General features: G+C 41.7%; 1 protein-coding gene across 4 annotated transcripts in view; it reads left to right on the top strand.

Annotated features, from left to right (window-relative positions):
* The window catches only part of LOC121540784 (ubiquitin-conjugating enzyme E2 Q2), a 34,170-nt gene extending 17,931 nt beyond the window's left edge, over positions 1-16,239 (top strand). The window contains exons 5-14 of one of the 4 annotated variants that reach the window (XM_041849877.2): positions 988-1,074; positions 3,928-3,984; positions 4,310-4,394; positions 9,623-9,683; positions 9,781-9,871; positions 9,970-10,028; positions 11,316-11,364; positions 11,570-11,665; positions 11,845-11,911; positions 12,022-16,239. In XM_041849877.2, the coding sequence (XP_041705811.1) occupies positions 988-1,074; positions 3,928-3,984; positions 4,310-4,394; positions 9,623-9,683; positions 9,781-9,871; positions 9,970-10,028; positions 11,316-11,364; positions 11,570-11,665; positions 11,845-11,911; positions 12,022-12,053 (684 nt within the window). In that variant the 3' untranslated portion in view covers positions 12,054-16,239. Of the gene's footprint in view, positions 1-987; positions 1,075-3,927; positions 4,000-4,309; positions 4,395-9,622; positions 9,684-9,780; positions 9,872-9,969; positions 10,029-11,315; positions 11,365-11,569; positions 11,666-11,844; positions 11,912-12,021 lie in introns of all 4 variants that reach the window. The other 3 variants (XM_041849878.2, XM_041849876.2, XM_041849875.2) reach the window with 3 other exon arrangements.
* The last annotated feature ends 876 nt before the right edge of the window (positions 16,240-17,115 follow it).

Genomic DNA, 17,115 nt, shown 5'->3' with positions numbered 1-17,115 from the left:
GACATAATATTTTAGCATATCCTATAGGCTTTTTCTTTCATTTACATTTTAGTCATTTAGCAGACGCTCTTATCCAGAGCGACTTACATTTAGTGAGTGCATACATATATATATATATTTTTTTTTCATACTTTCGAATAAGATGTGTCTGTATTTGCAATTAGGAACCATTTAGGTCTAGTGCTTTTTTTTTTGTACCATGTCTTAAGCCTACCTAAAGGTTTCTGGCAAGGAACACCAGCATGTTCACCTTTTTTGCCCCAGAGTAGAAAACTCTGCAGGATGATGGCCTTGTAAATGTTGGAGGTTTGTAGTCTGTCCATCCTGATGATCTGTTTTCCATATCCTGCAAGTGACTTGGGTCAAGGTCTGCTGGCTCACCTTCATCATTCGGCCTGAAACCGAAGAACTGCCAAACAGGCGAAGACGTGCTTTTCTTTCCCACCAAGTCAGCCATGTTTGTTTTCCCCTGATTTTTTATTTATTTTCACAATCTGAAACTGTCGGAAAGTCGCCTAATGGAAGAATGTCACAAATGCGCATATCCAGATGATCATGATGAAATAACAATAGCCTACACTTGTTATTGTTATTATATATTATATACACTTGATATTGCTATAATATTCGTTTTTTAAAGGTAGGCTAATATAACTGTTATCTAAGTGTTTTTCATGGACAAGAGAAACATAGCCCTACCAATTTGTAAATCATTCTGTAGCCTAGATTAGACCAAATAATAACTAGGTCTAAACACTGTTTAGGCAATGTGTCCTTTTAATATTGTGTTCGCCAATTGACCCCTGTCGTCTATTCCCGTCATGTTTTTATTGGAAGATCTGTCATTTAAGACATCACCCTACTATGTACAACGATAATATCAACATTCATCTTAAACTTCTTGTGTGTGTGCTGTATGTCACCTCTTGTGTTTTCTATAATATATTAATATATAATATATGCATTAAAACGGTATATTGTGTTCAGCAGGACATTGAAGACCTGGACCACTATGAGATGAAAGAGGAGGAGCCAGTGGATGGGAAGAAGTCTGAGGACGATGGCATAGAGAAGGTAATTAACGTGTATACACCTCTCGCTCTCTCGCTCTCTCTCCTGAGTGTACAAAACATTAAGAACACCTGCTCTTTCCGTGACATAGACTGACCAGGTGAAAGGTATGATCCCTTATTGATGTCACTTGTTAAATCCACAGAAGTGTAGATGAAGGGGAGGAGACAGGTGAAAGAAGGATTTTTAAGCCTTGAGACATGGAGTGTGTGTCTGCCATTCAGAGGGTGAATGGGCAAGACAAAATATTGAAGTGCCTTTTGAATGGGGTATGGTAGTAAGTGCCAGGCGCACCGGTTTGTGTCAAGAACCACAACGCTGCTGGGTTATTCACGCTCAACAGTTTCCTGTGTGTATCAAGAATGGTCCACCACCCAAAGGACATCTAGCCAACTTGACCCAACTGTGGGAAGCATTGGAGTCAACATGGGCCAGTATCCCTGTGGAATGCTTTCGACACTTTGGGCAAAAGGGGTTGGGGGGTGCAACTCAATATTAGGAAGGTGTTCCTAATGTTTGGTATGCTCAGTGTATATACTTGACTTTTATTTTTACCATCTTCCCTAGCCTGGTTGTTTCTGTTCAGCTATTACATTCCACTCCTTGTACTCCGTGTAATTTACCAAAGAGGCCAATAGGGTCTGGCTCCAGCAGATGCTTTCTCAGGACACAGACGCTGTGAGACAGACAAGACGAATGGTGCCAGAGAGGACTGGCTAGCTAGTGTTGGCAGAACTGAGCAATTTATCCTTAGCTATATTGTAAAACTTAATGAAAATGAACATTACTTTTTGGTTAAGGTTAGGCTTAGGCATTAGGGATAGCAGTGGGGTTAGTGTTAGAATCAGATTTAATGACTTTGCCAGCTAATGAGAGATCGTTAGACCGACACATTCCTCTCTCGCTAGATGCGCAATTAAAGGGGAAATACACTCAAATCTAAATGTGTTTTTTCCCCCCAGATCTTAAAAATTGTCTTCTGATGTGATTTACATGGACTCAGAACATCAATTTTTGTTGTTTCGCTATAAATAATTGTAATATTGAGAGTAAAAAACGAAACGATAAATCCCAAACCAGGAAAAGTAAAACAGAATTCAGGAAATACAAAATATAATTTTATGGGGCCCCGTTAGTTACTAATAATAATAATAATATGCCATTTACTTAGTCATGCGTGCATACATTTTTTGTGTATGGGTGGTCCCGGGGATCGAACCCACTACCTTGGCGTTACTAGCGCCGTGCTCTACCAGCTGAGCTACAGAGGACCCAGTTGTTTATTAAGCATTATTTGACCAGGTATATTTACAGAACACACATCTCTTTTACACCAAGAAACCAGTGAAGAGTTGCAGGGTAGAGGAGAAGAATGTGCTTATTTGAAAGCTATAAAAAAATAAAAATAAATTAAGTAGTTGATTTCGTCCGGTCCAGACGAAACCAGTCTGTCAAAAGTTGCTAGCTCATGTCTAAATCCGCTACCTAAATACATACTGCAATTGACCCTTTGCTATCCTGCGCCCCCCTTGGTTACTGTTGCAACCTCGGACAACATTTTCCTGGGAAGTCCAGTTTCCCATTCAACCACTGGCAAAGTCCCCTCACAATGATCTCACTGTTTTTAATACATAATGAAAATAAACTCTGACTACCCCTTGCTAATCAGGGAACTATTTGGTATGTTGCGGTGGACTGTCGTTACAATTGCTTCACGGGAACCTGGACAAATTAAGTTTGTAGTGTAGCTAGCCACTGGATGGCTCTGAATCCACTATCTCTATCTCTCTACCTCTATCTCTGCCTCTCTCTCTACCTCTCTCTCTCTCTACCTCTCTATCTATATCTATCTCTATCTCTCTACCTCTCTCTCTCTCTCCCTCTATATCAAATCAAAAAAAATTATTGGTCACATGCGCCGAATACAACAGGTGCAGACATTACAGTGAAATGCTTACTTACAGCCCTTATATCTACCTCTATCTACCTCTATCTCTATCTACCTCTATCTCTCTCTCTACCTCTATCTCTGTCTATCTCTGTCCGTCTCTCTCTCTCTCTACCTCTATATCTGAATCCACTGTCAGCATGCAGTTAAAGCTATAACCACTTTTGGAGCTAACTAGTGCGCTCATCGTATCCTGATGTTGACAGCAGATGGGAGTTGTATTCATAACATTGCTAACTTAGCTAGCTAACGTACAAGTTATATTAAGTGGCTAGCTAGCATTAGCAACGTTTGGTGGTCAATGAGACTGAGAGCTAGCTAACCAGCTGAGCTAGCAAACAATGTAACAAAAGTGTAATCTCGTATTCGAAAAAGACTCCCAACAGGCTCTGCATTTTAGGAATCACAGTAGCAAGTACTCCTGGTGCACTGTTTAATTATTTAGCTATTTATACATTATTTTTGTTGTTGAAGAAAACTCTTTTTGTTTTTGACTTTGTTCTAATTCTATTTTCGAGGCTCCACATGATGTCATGGAAAATATTAATGTTATTTCCAACAACCAATAACCAACTCCGCCATAAATCCAGCTGCGTATTGAATGTTGAGATTGACGAAAGGCCTGTCTCTCTTTTGCAAATGACATGTAGTGGAGTGTTAGACTGGTACCCAGACTACATCTTCCCTGCATGTTTTTTTTTTTTAATGCTTCTTTAAAAAAAATCAGAATACCTTATATACTTTTATTCGCTAAAGTAATTCATAGGAGAAATGTGCAAGTAAGCATTTCATTATGCTGTGTACACTTTTACTATTGTTTTACTATCTTAATTTATCTATTTGTAAAAATTATTCAATTATTATTTAATGAAACACTTCCTACTGCATTTTTGTTTTTTCATGTGAAGGAGAACCTGGCCATCCTAGAGAAGATCCGTAAGAACCAGAGGCAGGACCACTTGAACGTAAGTGCTCATTCGGTAAGGTTTCTTTCTTATTTTTCAGGGGGGTAACGGGAACATTTCTGCAGTTTTTTTTATAGTCTCTACGTCTGTTTTTCTCAACCTAGTCCTTAGGGGACCACCAGCCATATTTAATCAATTCCAAAACTAGCTCACCTGATTCAACAAGTTAACCAATCATAAAGCCCATGATTGGCTAAATCAGGTGTGCGAGTGTTTGAATAGATAAAATATGTGGAAGTACGTGTGGTCCTGGAGGACTGGATTGAGAAACAGTGCTCTGTTAGCCTGGTTCTGATCCCTGTGGTGTTACGATGCCTGTTTTCAGGGTGCCGTCTCTGGTTCCGTTCAGGCCTCTGATCGTCTCATGAAAGAACTCAGGGAGATCTACAGATCACAGAGTTACAAGACAGGTCAGTCCTGGCCTGGCTCAGCTTAGGGCTGGGCCATATATCAAATTAATTCAAATTAATGTTTTTGTACGATTTTACCTCTCACGCCAACAAAGTTGAGAGATCACATCTTCCTCTCTGACAAACGGTTTCAACTCGCTATTTGCATTTGAGGTTTGGTCCAACAGAATCGGTCATATGGACACCAAAACACATTGAGACATTATTTTACTGTAATAGAGGAGAAGTTAACTTTTCTAACAATACAAATTTTTATGTCTCAACTACTCAATTTGCGCACATAGTAGACATTAATAAAAAACAAAAGCGTATCAATGAACGATATGATGATATTAATGAACATTGATTCTAGAAAATGAATGCTCAGTTTGTAACGCGCAGCATTGGGGTACCACGTAGCGCTAGCAGCATTTTAGCCAAAGACTGTTATACTAGATCTAGTCTGTGTTCTTATAAATGTGCAATAAGTATGGTTCTAGTTAAATTTGTAACAAAAAAGGGCATTTTCATAGACTTGAAAGCCAGGTCAGTGAATATTGCAAAAAAAAAAGCAGGTTAAACTATTTTGATAAAATAAATAGATTATTAGTGGGTCCTATGGTTGTGGAAGTCTTATGTTTAGCCTGGGTATAACTTCACAAGCCCTGAATTCATTAGATTATTTCTAACTGTTTGAAATGTAGTGTATTTGACCTTTAATTGTACAACAACACTTATTGTGAGAACTTTAAAAAAATATATATATATACAGTCGTGAAAAAGTAAGTACACCCCCTGGAAAGTGGCTTTTTTATTTTTTTTGACGTATTTGGACACATGGATATTTCCACCACATTCATTGATAAAGGTAACCCAATTTTAACAAATCACACACACAAAATTAAACTTAGAAAATGTTATGCAATTAAAATAAACAGAAATGCCTTTTCCTTATGTACACAGCTACCTTTACCATCATATAACATGGGAAAAATTAGAATCAGGTGCACCAAAACAGGTGCAAATGATTAGAAAATCATTAGAGAAACTTAGGAGGGTCCAGCCTTCCATAAAGATTAGAAACTTGGTCTGGTTTGGTCTTAACCATATTGATGTGTGGTAACACATCGTGCCAAGATCAAAATATCTACCCGAGGCCCTCAGAAGAAAGATTATTGATGCCCATGAGTCTGGGAGACGTTACAAATCTATTTCCAAGCAATTCGAAGTACATCATTCCATTGTCCAACGGCACATCTACAAATGGAGAAAATTCCAGACCACTGGCAATCTACCTAGGACAGGTCATCGCACCAAATTCAGTCCGAGAGCTGACTGAAAGATGCTCATAGAAGTGTCTAAAAACCCCGGGGTAACATCAAGGGATCTACAGGCCTTTCTTGCCATAATCAATGTCGAAGTGCATGAGTCAACTGTCAGAAAGGGACTGCACAAACTTGGCCTGGTCAGGAAGGAAGAAGCCTCTGCTCTCAAAAAAGAATATCAAGACACGACTGACGTTTGCCAGACAACACCTGGGAAAATACCAAATTTACTGAAACAATGTGCTCTGGACAGATGAGTCAAAGGTGGAGTTGTTTGGCCTCAATGTCAGACGCCATGTTTGTCAAAAAGGAAAAACACTGCCTTTGAACAGAAGAACCTCATACCAATTGTAAAGCATGGAGGTGGTGGCATTGTGGTCCTCTGTAGCTCAATTGGTAGAGCATGGCGCTTGTAACGCCAGGGTAGTGGGTTCGATCCCCGGGACCACCCATACGTAAAAATGTATGCACACATGACTGTAAGAAAAAAAATCTTCATCCAATACGAGGTGAGTAATCGCTGTCCTGATATCCAGAAGCTCTTTTTGGTTATAAGAGACGATGGCAGAAACATTATGTACAGAATAAATTACAAATAACGCGAAAAAACACACATAATAGTACAATTGGTTAGAGGGCTGTAAAACGGCAGCCATCTTCTTGAGGAGAATGTGAGGCCATCTGTCAAAAAGCTGAACCAAACATGGATCTTGCAACAGGACAATGATCCAAAACACAAAAGCAAAGCAACAGAATGGCTCAAAAAGAAGAAACGGAGGGTTATGGAATGGCAGAGTGAAAGCCCAGATCTCAATCCTATCGAAATTCTGTGGGGGGACTTGAAGCTGGGTGTGCATGCAAGAAAGCCCTCAAACATGACACAGTTGAAGCAGTACTGTAAAGAAGACTGGGCAAAAATGTATCCCAGTTGATGTAAGAGACTGATAGACAGTTACAAGAAACATCTACATGAAGTTATTTCAGCCAAAGGGGGCAGCGCAAGCTATTGAAGCTAGGGGTGTACTTATTTTTCCCGCACTATGGAATTGCAATTGATTTTTTTAAATGAATAAATGATTGCAAAGTATAACCTTTTAGTGTCATTTGTTAAATTAGGTTACCTTTATCTGTCAATAGTGTTGAAGTGAAGATTACATCCAAATATGTATAAATAAATAAAGACTCCTTTCCAGGGGGAAAGTTACTTACTTTTTCACGTCTGTATATACAGTTGAAGTCGGAAGTTTACATACACTTAGGTTGGAGTCATTAGAACTCGTTTTTCAACCACTCCACACATGTCTTGTTAACGAACTATAGTTTTGGCAAGTCGGTTAGGACATCTACTTTGTGCATGATACAAGTAATTTTTAAATTTTTACAGCAATTGTTTACAGACAGATTATTTCACTTATAATTCACTGTATCACAATTCCAGGTGGTCAGAAGTTTACATACACTAAGTTGACTGTGCCTTTTTAAACAGCTTGGAAAATTCCAGAAAATGATGTCATGACTTTAGAAGCTTCTGATAGTCTAATTGACATAATTTGAGTCAATTGGAGGTGTACCTGTTGATGTATTTAAAGGCCTACCTTCAAACTCAGTGCCTCTTTGCTTGACTTCATGGGAAAATCAAAAGAAATCAGCCAAGCCCTCAGAAAAAAGTCTGGTTCATCATTGGGAGCAATTTCCAAACGCCTGAAGGTACTACGTTCATCTGTACAAACAATAGTACGCAAGTATAAACACCATGGGACCACGCAGCCGTCATACCGCTCAGGAAGGAGACACGTTCTGTACTTTTTGGAGAAATGTCCTTTGGTCTGCTTAAAAAAAATTTGAACTGTCTGGCCATAATGACAATCGTTATGTTTGGAGGAAAAATGGGGAGGCTTGCAAGCCGAAGAACACCATCCCAACCGTGAAGCATGGTGGTGGCAGCATCATGCTGTGGGGGTGCTTTGCTGCAGGAGGGATTGGTGCACTTCACAAAATAGATGGCATCATGAGGAAGGAAAATGATGTGGATATATTGAAGCAACATCTCAAGACATCAGTCAGGAAGTTAAAGCTTGGTCGCAAATGGGTCTTCCAAACGGACAATGACCCCAAGCATACTTCCAAAGTTGTGGCAAAATGGCTTAAGGACAACAAAGTCTAGGTATTGGAGTGGCCATCACAAAGCCCTGATCTCAATCCTATAGAACATTTGTGGGCAGAACTGAAAAGGCGTGTGCGAGCAAGGAGGCCTACAAACCTGACTCAGTTACACCAGCTCTGCCAGGAGGAAAGGGCCAAAATTCACCCAACTTATTGTGGGAAGCTTGTGGAAGGCTACCCAAAACGTTTGACCCAAGTTAAACCATTTAAAGGCAATGCTACCAAATGTTAATTGAGTGTATGTAAACTTCTGACCCACTGGGAATGTGATGAAAGAAATAAAAGCTGAAATAAATCATTCTTTCTACTATTATTCTGACATTTCACATTCTTAATATAAAGTGGTGATCCTAACTGACCTAAGACAGGGAATTTTTAATAGAATTAAATGTCAGGAATTGTGAAAAACTGAGTTTAAATGTATTTGGCTAAGGTGTATGTAAACTTCCGACTTCAACTGTATGGCCTCCAGAGTGGTACAGCGGTGTAAAGGCTGTAACCTGGAGTCCCAGAGGGCGGCACACAATTGGCCCAGCGTCGTCCAGGTTAGGGGAGAGTTTGGCCGGGGGGGGGCTTTACTTGGCTCATCATGCTCTAGCAACTCCTTGTGGCGGGTGCAGGCCGACTTCGGTCGTCAGTTGAACGGCGTTTCCTCTGATACATTGGTGCAACTGGCTTCCGGGTTAAGCGAGCGGGTGTTAAGAAGCGCGGCTTGGCGGGTCATGTTTCGGAGGACGCGTGACTCGACCTTCGCCCCTCCCGAGCCCGTTGGGGAGTTGCAGTGATGAGACAAGATCGTAATCACGAAAAGGGGGGGAGGAAATACATTAATTTATGTATCGTGAATCGCCCATAAATTTGAAAAAGGAGATTATTTTTAGGCCATATCACCCAGCCCTAGATCAGCTCAGCTTGTTTTGTCACAGCTGCTCCCAAATGGTTTCCTACCCCTCCCCATTGGCTCTAACCCTTCAGTGTCTACCCCTCCCCATTGGCTCTAACCCTTCAGTGTCTACCCCTCCCCATTGGCTCTAACCCTTCAGTGTCTACCCCTCCCCCATTGGCTCTAACCCTTCAGTGTCTACCCCTCCCCATTGGCTCTAACCCTTCAGTGCCTACCCCCTCCCCATTGGCTCTAACCCTTCAGTGTCTACCCCTCCCCATTGGCTCTAACCCTTCAGTGTCTACCCCTCCCCATTGGCTCTAACCCTTCAGTGTCTACCCCTCCCCATTGGCTCTAACCCTTCAGTGCCTACCCCTCCCCATTGGCTCTAACCCTTCAGTGTCTACCCCTCCCCATTGGCTCTAACCCTTCAGTGTCTACCCCTCCCCATTGGCTCTAACCCTTCAGTGTCTACCCCTCCCCATTGGCTCTAACCCTTCAGTGTCTACCCCTCCCCATTGGCTCTAACCCTTCAGTGTCTACCCCTCCCCATTGGCTCTAACCCTTCAGTGCCTACCCCTCCCCATTGGCTCTAACCCTTCAGTGTCTACCCCTCCCCATTGGCTCTAACCCTTCAGTGTCTACCCCTCCCCATTGGCTCTAACCCTTCAGTGTCTACCCCTCCCCATTGGCTCTAACCCTTCAGTGCTTGTAGATCTGGACTGATAATGGTAACGTTGATACCAATCATGAATATGTTTATTAACTCCCTAGAGTCGATGTCCACGCCCCGTGAAAAATGTAATTGGCATAGTAAAATAAATCAAAATCTGTCTGTTTAACAGTGATGTTCACCTACATATCTTATTCATTTCCAGGTATATATTCAGTGGAGCTAGTCAATGACAGCCTTTATGAATGGCACGTCAAAATAAGGACGTAAGTATTCAGATCCAGTTATTATTTAATAGAGATAGTAGTTTCCTAGTTGTCCAAGTCTGGATAATCTAGTCTAATCATTCTCTTTATTTTACAGGGTAGACCCAGATAGTCCGTTACATAGTGACTTGCAGGTTCTGAAAGAAAAGGAAGGGGTGGACTACATTCTGCTCAGTTTCTCATATAAAGTGAGTTTCATTCGTTGATCGATTTTATAAATTCTATGGATTTTATGGGCCGTGAAAGCGGTTTTGTGATAAAGGTGTTTCTTGTTTGACTCTTGCAGGATAACTTTCCTTTTGATCCACCGTTCGTACGGGTAGTCTCCCCTGTGCTGTCTGGAGGGTGAGTGCTGCTCAGTGAAGTCTGGATGGACTTATCTCCTATACTTCTGTTTCTACCCAAATAGGATAGTCTCTGTCAGTTCATCAATCCTATTCATTATGTCATTGGAGCGATCGTTTCATTAGGTCCTTGGAGCGATCGTTTCATTAGGTCCTTGGAGTGATCGTTTCATTAGGTCCTTGGAGTGATCGTTTCATTAGGTCCTTGGAGTGATCGTTTCATTAGGTCCTTGGAGTGATCGTTTCATTAGGTCCTTGGAGTGATCGTTTCATTAGGTCCTTGGAGTGATCGTTTCATTAGGTCCTTGGAGTGATCGTTTCATTAGGTCCTTGGAGTGATCGTTTCATTAGGTCCTTGGAGTGATCGGTCATTGGAGTGATCGTTTCATTAGATCCTTGGAGTGATCGTTTCATTAGGTCCTTGGAGTGATCGTTTCATTAGGTCCTTGGAGTGATCGTTTCATTAGGTCCTTGGAGTGATCGTTTCATTAGGTCATTGGAGTGATCGTTTCATTAGGTCATTGGAGTGATCGTTTCATTAGGTCCTTGGAGTGATCGGTCATTGGAGTGATCGTTTCATTAGATCCTTGGAGTGATCGTTTCATTAGATCCTTGGAGTGATCGTTTCATTAGATCCTTGGAGTGATCGGTCATTGGAGTGATCGTTTCATTAGATCCTTGGAGTGATCGTTTCATTAGGTCCTTGGAGTGATCGGTCATTGGAGTGATCGTTTCATTAGGTCATTGGAGTGATCGTTTCATTAGGTCATTGGAGTGATCGTTTCATTAGGTCCTTGGAGTGATCGTTTCATTAGGTCCTTGGAGTGATCGGTCATTGGAGTGATCGTTTCATTAGATCCTTGGAGTGATCGTTTCATTAGATCCTTGGAGTGATCGGTCATTGGAGTGATCGTTTCATTAGATCCTTGGAGTGATCGTTTCATTAGGTCCTTGGAGTGATCGGTCATTGGAGTGATCGTTTCATTAGGTCATTGGAGTGATCGTTTCATTAGGTCCTTGGAGTGATCGTTTCATTAGGTCCTTGGAGTGGTCATTATCCATCACTAATGTAAATCATTCTGAACAACTGTTTTAACCATTGAGACTAGTTTGATGATAAAAGGAACATTACTGACTGTGGTATGTGGTTGTCGTACATAGCTACTTTATGCTGAATGCACTGGTACGCTAAGTGTCTGCTAAATAACTAAAATGAGATGGGCCTAATCCTTGTCTGGTACGTGGAGCGGTCCTGGTACTGAGCTGGTACTTATCCTTTCTATTTCAGTTACGTTCTTGGCGGAGGGGCCTTGTGCATGGAACTTCTCACGAAACAGGTCTGGATCTTAATACCATTCACACAATGTTCTTCCCTAATCCAAGTTGCTGAAGAAGTTGGCTCTTTCTCTTTGGTCAATTGTTTTGATAAAAAAAAAAAAAAAAGTCTGTCATCTCCTCACCTCCTCTCCTTCATTGCCCTCTTCTGACAGAAGTGACCAGGTGAAAGCCAGCCTAATTATGTATTTCTTTGCGTTGTTCCAGGGCTGGAGCAGTGCCTATTCCATAGAGTCTGTGATCATGCAGATCAACGCTACCCTAGTCAAAGGAAAAGCCAGGGTGCAGTTTGGAGCCAATAAGGTAGGCTAATGCTTATACCCTGATGGAGACAGCTTGTCTGTCCAAACGTTGGTTATCAGGTTATTAAATGATTGCATCTGAGCTCCTAGAGTGAGTTTTTTTAAGGCTAATGCGTTAAACATCCTGGTATTGGTATGAGGTTGTTGAAGATGAGTCTGATCTGTGTTTTTTCCTTTCAGAACCAGTACAATCTTGCCAGAGCACAACAGTCATACAAATCCCTCGTGCAGATTCACGAAAAGAATGGTAAGTCCAACTATCAATCCACATAAGCTTGAATGCAACCTTGAATGATTTAATATTGATAATATACACACCAGTGGTTGTTATGGCATCCTCCTGTGTTGTTATTTCAGGCTGGTACACACCTCCCAAAGAGGACGGGTAAAGAAGTCGCTCCTCACTGGGAACAGAATAATGTCTTTGGGTCTTTTTTTTAGTTTTTTTTTGAACTATTTTCTCCCTTCTGACTTATCAGGAGTAAGTATATCATCTTTCTCCTGGAAACCAACTGGCAAATTCTTCCATCTCGCCTGTTGTCGGCTCAGTTGACCAGTATCTCTCCTCTCTGCCTGGTCCAACAATGGGCTAGACTGTCCTCCTCCTCCCCCATCGCTCTCACGTCACTCCACTTCCTCCCTAGCACTTTCTCTGAGGAGCGTGTTTGTGGTGACAAAGAGGGATCGTGCTCATCATCTTTGGACTTTTAAAATCTACACAGAAAGGTTTTTTGTTTTCCCTCCTCTCAAAATGTGGAGAATGGCTTTTTTCTTCCTGTACGTACGCTGGTGTGACAACGTGGGCTCGACTTACAATCCCCATCACTTCCTCCTGGGGGAGAGAACCTACCTGACGAGACGAGAGCTGGTTGGTTTGCTTGTAGCCATGTCCTTCTCCTCTGTTTTTAAGTGTGACGCTGCCAGCTCTTACCTTACGGCCTCGGCACGGTCTGTGGGATTTAACTGAAAGCTCTGTGGTGACAGTTGGAATTTAAAACGAAGAAGAAGAAGATGGAGGATGACGTTTTAGTGATGTCACCTTTCGTGACACTGCTCCTTTTTTCTCCTCTTTTGTGTAATATTTACAAATTGCAGACGTCGTTGTTAAGATATTATACGCTTAAAATTGTAATTGTACTTGCTGGCTTGTTTTAATGTCCCATGAGCCGGATTGGTGACAAAATGGTGTGTGACTAGGATGCAGGAGGGGCTTTGAACTGAGGCGGAGGTTCTATCTCGAATGGCATCCTATTCCCTATATAGTGCGCTACTTTAGACCCAGAGTCCTATGGGAATTAACAACGCAGGATGTTGACAACGCTCTTAGAAAAAGCAAAGCATCGCTGCTGTGGGTTTCAGATAAATGGATGGTCAAAAGTTGTACACTGTAAGGAACAGGGTGCCACTCCATGCCATCTCCTTGCTGTCCTGTAGCATGCAGCTATTGATCCTCAGTTACCACACCAAGTCTGAATATTATTCATGTATTATAGTTGAACTGAGCTCCACCTGTCATTTTGTAAATCCATGTACCTGTCTTAAATATAACATTAGTCGGGGGGTGGGGACAGAACAGGTGTGGCCACAGACTGATGTCTCAGAATGTAGGAGGACGACTCCGGTGTGATGTGCTGAAGGTTGTTTATGCGTCCCGAACAGCAACCCCCCATTCCCTATACAGTGCACTACTTTTGACAAGAGCTCTATGGTCACTGGTCAAAAATAGTGCGCTATATAGTGAACGGGGTGCCATTTGGGACTGGGCCTTTTGTCTTTAGTTGGAGGAGGAGGAGTAAGGCCGGGCTATAACCCGCTTGTGAGTCATTGCTGTGTCTCAAAAGGTACGTTAGTCCCTATTATAGTGCACTGTATAGGGACTGAGGTGCCATTTTGGACCGAGTCGTTGTGTAAGCATTATGACCCTCTTATTTTAATCAAAAGGAACGTAAACTTTAAAGACAGTTTTGTTCCTCCCAACCTGACGATGAGGTTAAATATGCCTTCTCTTTCTCATCAACAACAACACTGGTCTTCAACTTGCGCCGTTAAAGGTAGAGCAGTCTGAAGTTAGCGTTAGCAGAGCGGGGCTTACCGTTGACGTAGCCCTGTTAGCGCAATGCTAACATTAAAGAGACCTTAATATGTAAGTAGATAACAACCGGTCTTTTTTATTTGGTGGTTGGTGGGCCCGGAGCGTGACATGATGACCACTGTTGTATTGCATTTAAGACGCCGACAGCCTGTTTGTGGGTTCTTTCCAAAATACCATAGGACTTGGCAAGACCGCACAAACATACCCAGGACCAACCAGGCTAGAGCATAGTGTACAAGGCTTCCATGGCGCGCCACATAAGACGTAGTGATGAAAGATGCTGTGGCTATGTACCGTTCACTCTATCCGTTCCTGCACCAAACTTGTAAAGTAAAGCTGTGATTATTTTACCTCCCTCAAACACCTCACTTGTTACATTACCAGTTAGTAGCCAGTTTACATTAGTCAGCTTTCATTGGAGGTTGAAGCATTGTGAGCCTTACACAATTGTATGTTTTCAATAGATCCTATTAGAAGTATTAGTATTATTATTGGACAGAGTTTTCATTGGGCTATAGTAAACAACCTGACTGTAATAGGATGTTTTATTGGGTGATATATTCTAAATTCTATAGCTACCTAAGTTGAAACACAGTTAACTATTTGGAGGGGAGCTTCCTTGGCCTGGTAAAGAAATAACATCTTATCTGCGTCCCAAATGGTACCCTTTTCCCCTGTATAGTGCACTACTTTTGACAAGCGCCCATAGGGCTCTGGTCAATCAAAAGTAGTTGACTATGTTAGGAAATAGGGTACCATTTGGGACGCACATAAGATAATGTTACTGCTATTTGGGACGCTACCATAAAATACCAGGCCTGGTTGAGCATATACACCGTGCATGGAGAGGTTCTGTGTTTTTCACCTTGTATATCAAGACTGTTTGGCTAAATATCTCTTTTTGATGTGTACTAATACGAAGGATTACTGTATTATACTATGTAAGTATAAATTGCTCTTATGAACTGATGTGGAAGTTTTGGAATGCTGTTACTTACCCCTTTTTGTTTAGCCTTTCACATGCAATGTGACACAACTGCAGTCCTACTATAAGATGTCTCCCAAATAGCACCCTATTCCCTAATTAGTGCACTACTTTTGACCAGGGCCCATAGTGAATATGGTGCCATTTGGGATACACTCTGTGTTTATCCCATGGGGTCTTTCTGCACAACATTTGCTATCACAACCTTTCTGCAAAAGCAGTTTTGAACTGAACAAAACTCAGGTAAACAAACTGTTTACTTTTGGAAGGGATATTCCTGCGTCCCAAATAGCACCGTATTCCCTATATAGTGCACTACCCGTATAGGGTACGTGGGGACACCCAGGGTCCTATTGTCTGGAATCAAAAACATTATGGGCATCTGCTGTACATTTTAGTCTTTAGCCTCTTAACTAATACATATATGCAGGCTAAGCTACAATGGGTTTTTTATAGTGCAAGAGGTCTTTTAAATATCTCGTCTGTAATGGTAAATATATATTTGCACAAAAATAGCAAGGATGTGCCTCAGTGGTCAATATACCTAAAATAACAAATCAAGTCCTTCAAGAACCTCACCTTTTCTGAATCAGGGGAAACATTTTCTTTCTAGATCAACTCTTCTATCCCTTATTGTTCAAATGATGTTACCAGTCTGAATCATACATGCTGAATCTCCCTTCTCCACCCTCCTCCCAAAGTGTACAACTCGCGCACTCCCGATCATGGATTTACTAGCTGGAGGGTGTTTCCACCGTTGTTAAATCTATGATGGGGAACGTGCAGGTGCCCACTTCGGGAGAAAGGTGGAGAATGGAGACGCAGCCACAGGTTCTTGTATTTCTAGGGGTCGACAGGGAGAGAAGGAGGGGTGGTTTAATTCTCGTCACCAACAGTTGTACTAAATCTACTTGGCTCCAAATGACCAAGACTGCGTCCCAAATGGCACCATTTTATTCCCTACACACCGCACTGCTTTTGACCAGGGCCCATGCGGAGCCCCACAGGGCTCTGGTCTAAACTAGTGCACTACATAGGGAATAGGGTGCCATTTAGAGATAAGCCAAAGCCTTGTCCCGTTACCTCTACACAGAATTGATGGTTTAGTGTAAGATTGACTTCACTTCACTTGGTGAATCCATTTGGATTTGGTGGGGTGTTTCTGGACAGGGCCCGGATCTCTGGTCAGGGTTTAGGAGCTCAATCACTTCGGGTCGTCAGTCAGTTCAGTCGTTCATTCTGTGATTAATAAGTTTGCACGCTTCTCTGTAACTGGACATTTGTTTTTGATAAAAGGTTCATCTATCTTCTCTATCTAGACTAATTGTGAATTCATTTTCTGCTCGCCAACAAATGTTGGACAGATTGTCAAGTTTTGCACCGTTGGCATGCTTTGGTTTGTGTTCATATTATTTGTTTCCATTTCAAGAGAAATTTTGACCATGTACAGTAATTTATAAACTTGCATCAAGTTTATGAATAAAGAATTTAAAGATTATTTGTTGGTGATTTGTTACTTTTTTATTTGTTATTTTCATTTCTTCTGTTGGGGTGGAGTGGGGGGGGACAACCTTGTCACATCAATTAAATAAACTCGTTTTGGTGTTGGCTGTGCATGTTGTTGTTTTGTGAAGGTTAGGCTACCAATGCAAAAAACCTTTTAAATCCTTACTGAAATACGTTATGTTTCACTCTACATGAGGATAAGCAGCCAATGGCTTCAGTCAGGGTTTGAGATTGGGATTTGTATTCATACTTTTTTTATTTTTTTTATTGCTTCTAGTATTCCTTCACAGTTGCAGGTCTTGTGCTCTTGTCGCATAAAGCAGTGGCTGCCGATACTACAGAATGTACTTAGTAAATTAGGGCTAATGATTAACACACAGATGCCATTGTTTCCTAATCACCTTTTCCCTTTAAAACAATAAATGTACACCCCTTTGGGTCCCCAGGATTGGGAAACACTGATATAGACTAACGTCCATCCATAATGAGGGTTGGGGAAGAGAGATGACAATAAGTACATCTATTAAGGAAAATAAATGGTCAAAAAAAGAACAAGGGATGGATTTGCTAGTTGTCAGTTCATCGGTTCTGAGTGTTTATCGTAGTCAGATCTATGGGAGTGCCAGTCTGAGATATCATGCCAACTCCGATTTATGGGAGTCTGATATCAAGCCAACTCCTTGTCATGCCAAACTGACTTAGTTGGCAAGAGCACAAACAGATCTGGGACCAGGCTATTGAAGGAGTCAACAGATCTGGGACCAGGCTATTGAAGGAGTCAGCAGATCTGGGACCAGGCTATTGAAGGAGACAACAGATCTGGGCCCAGGCTATTGAAGGAGACAACCGATCTTGGACCAGGCTATTG

This window comes from Coregonus clupeaformis, chromosome 26 (genome assembly GCF_020615455.1).
Source record: "Coregonus clupeaformis isolate EN_2021a chromosome 26, ASM2061545v1, whole genome shotgun sequence".
NCBI lineage: Eukaryota > Metazoa > Chordata > Actinopteri > Salmoniformes > Salmonidae > Coregonus > Coregonus clupeaformis.
This window is presented reverse-complemented; position numbering and strand designations above follow the sequence as displayed.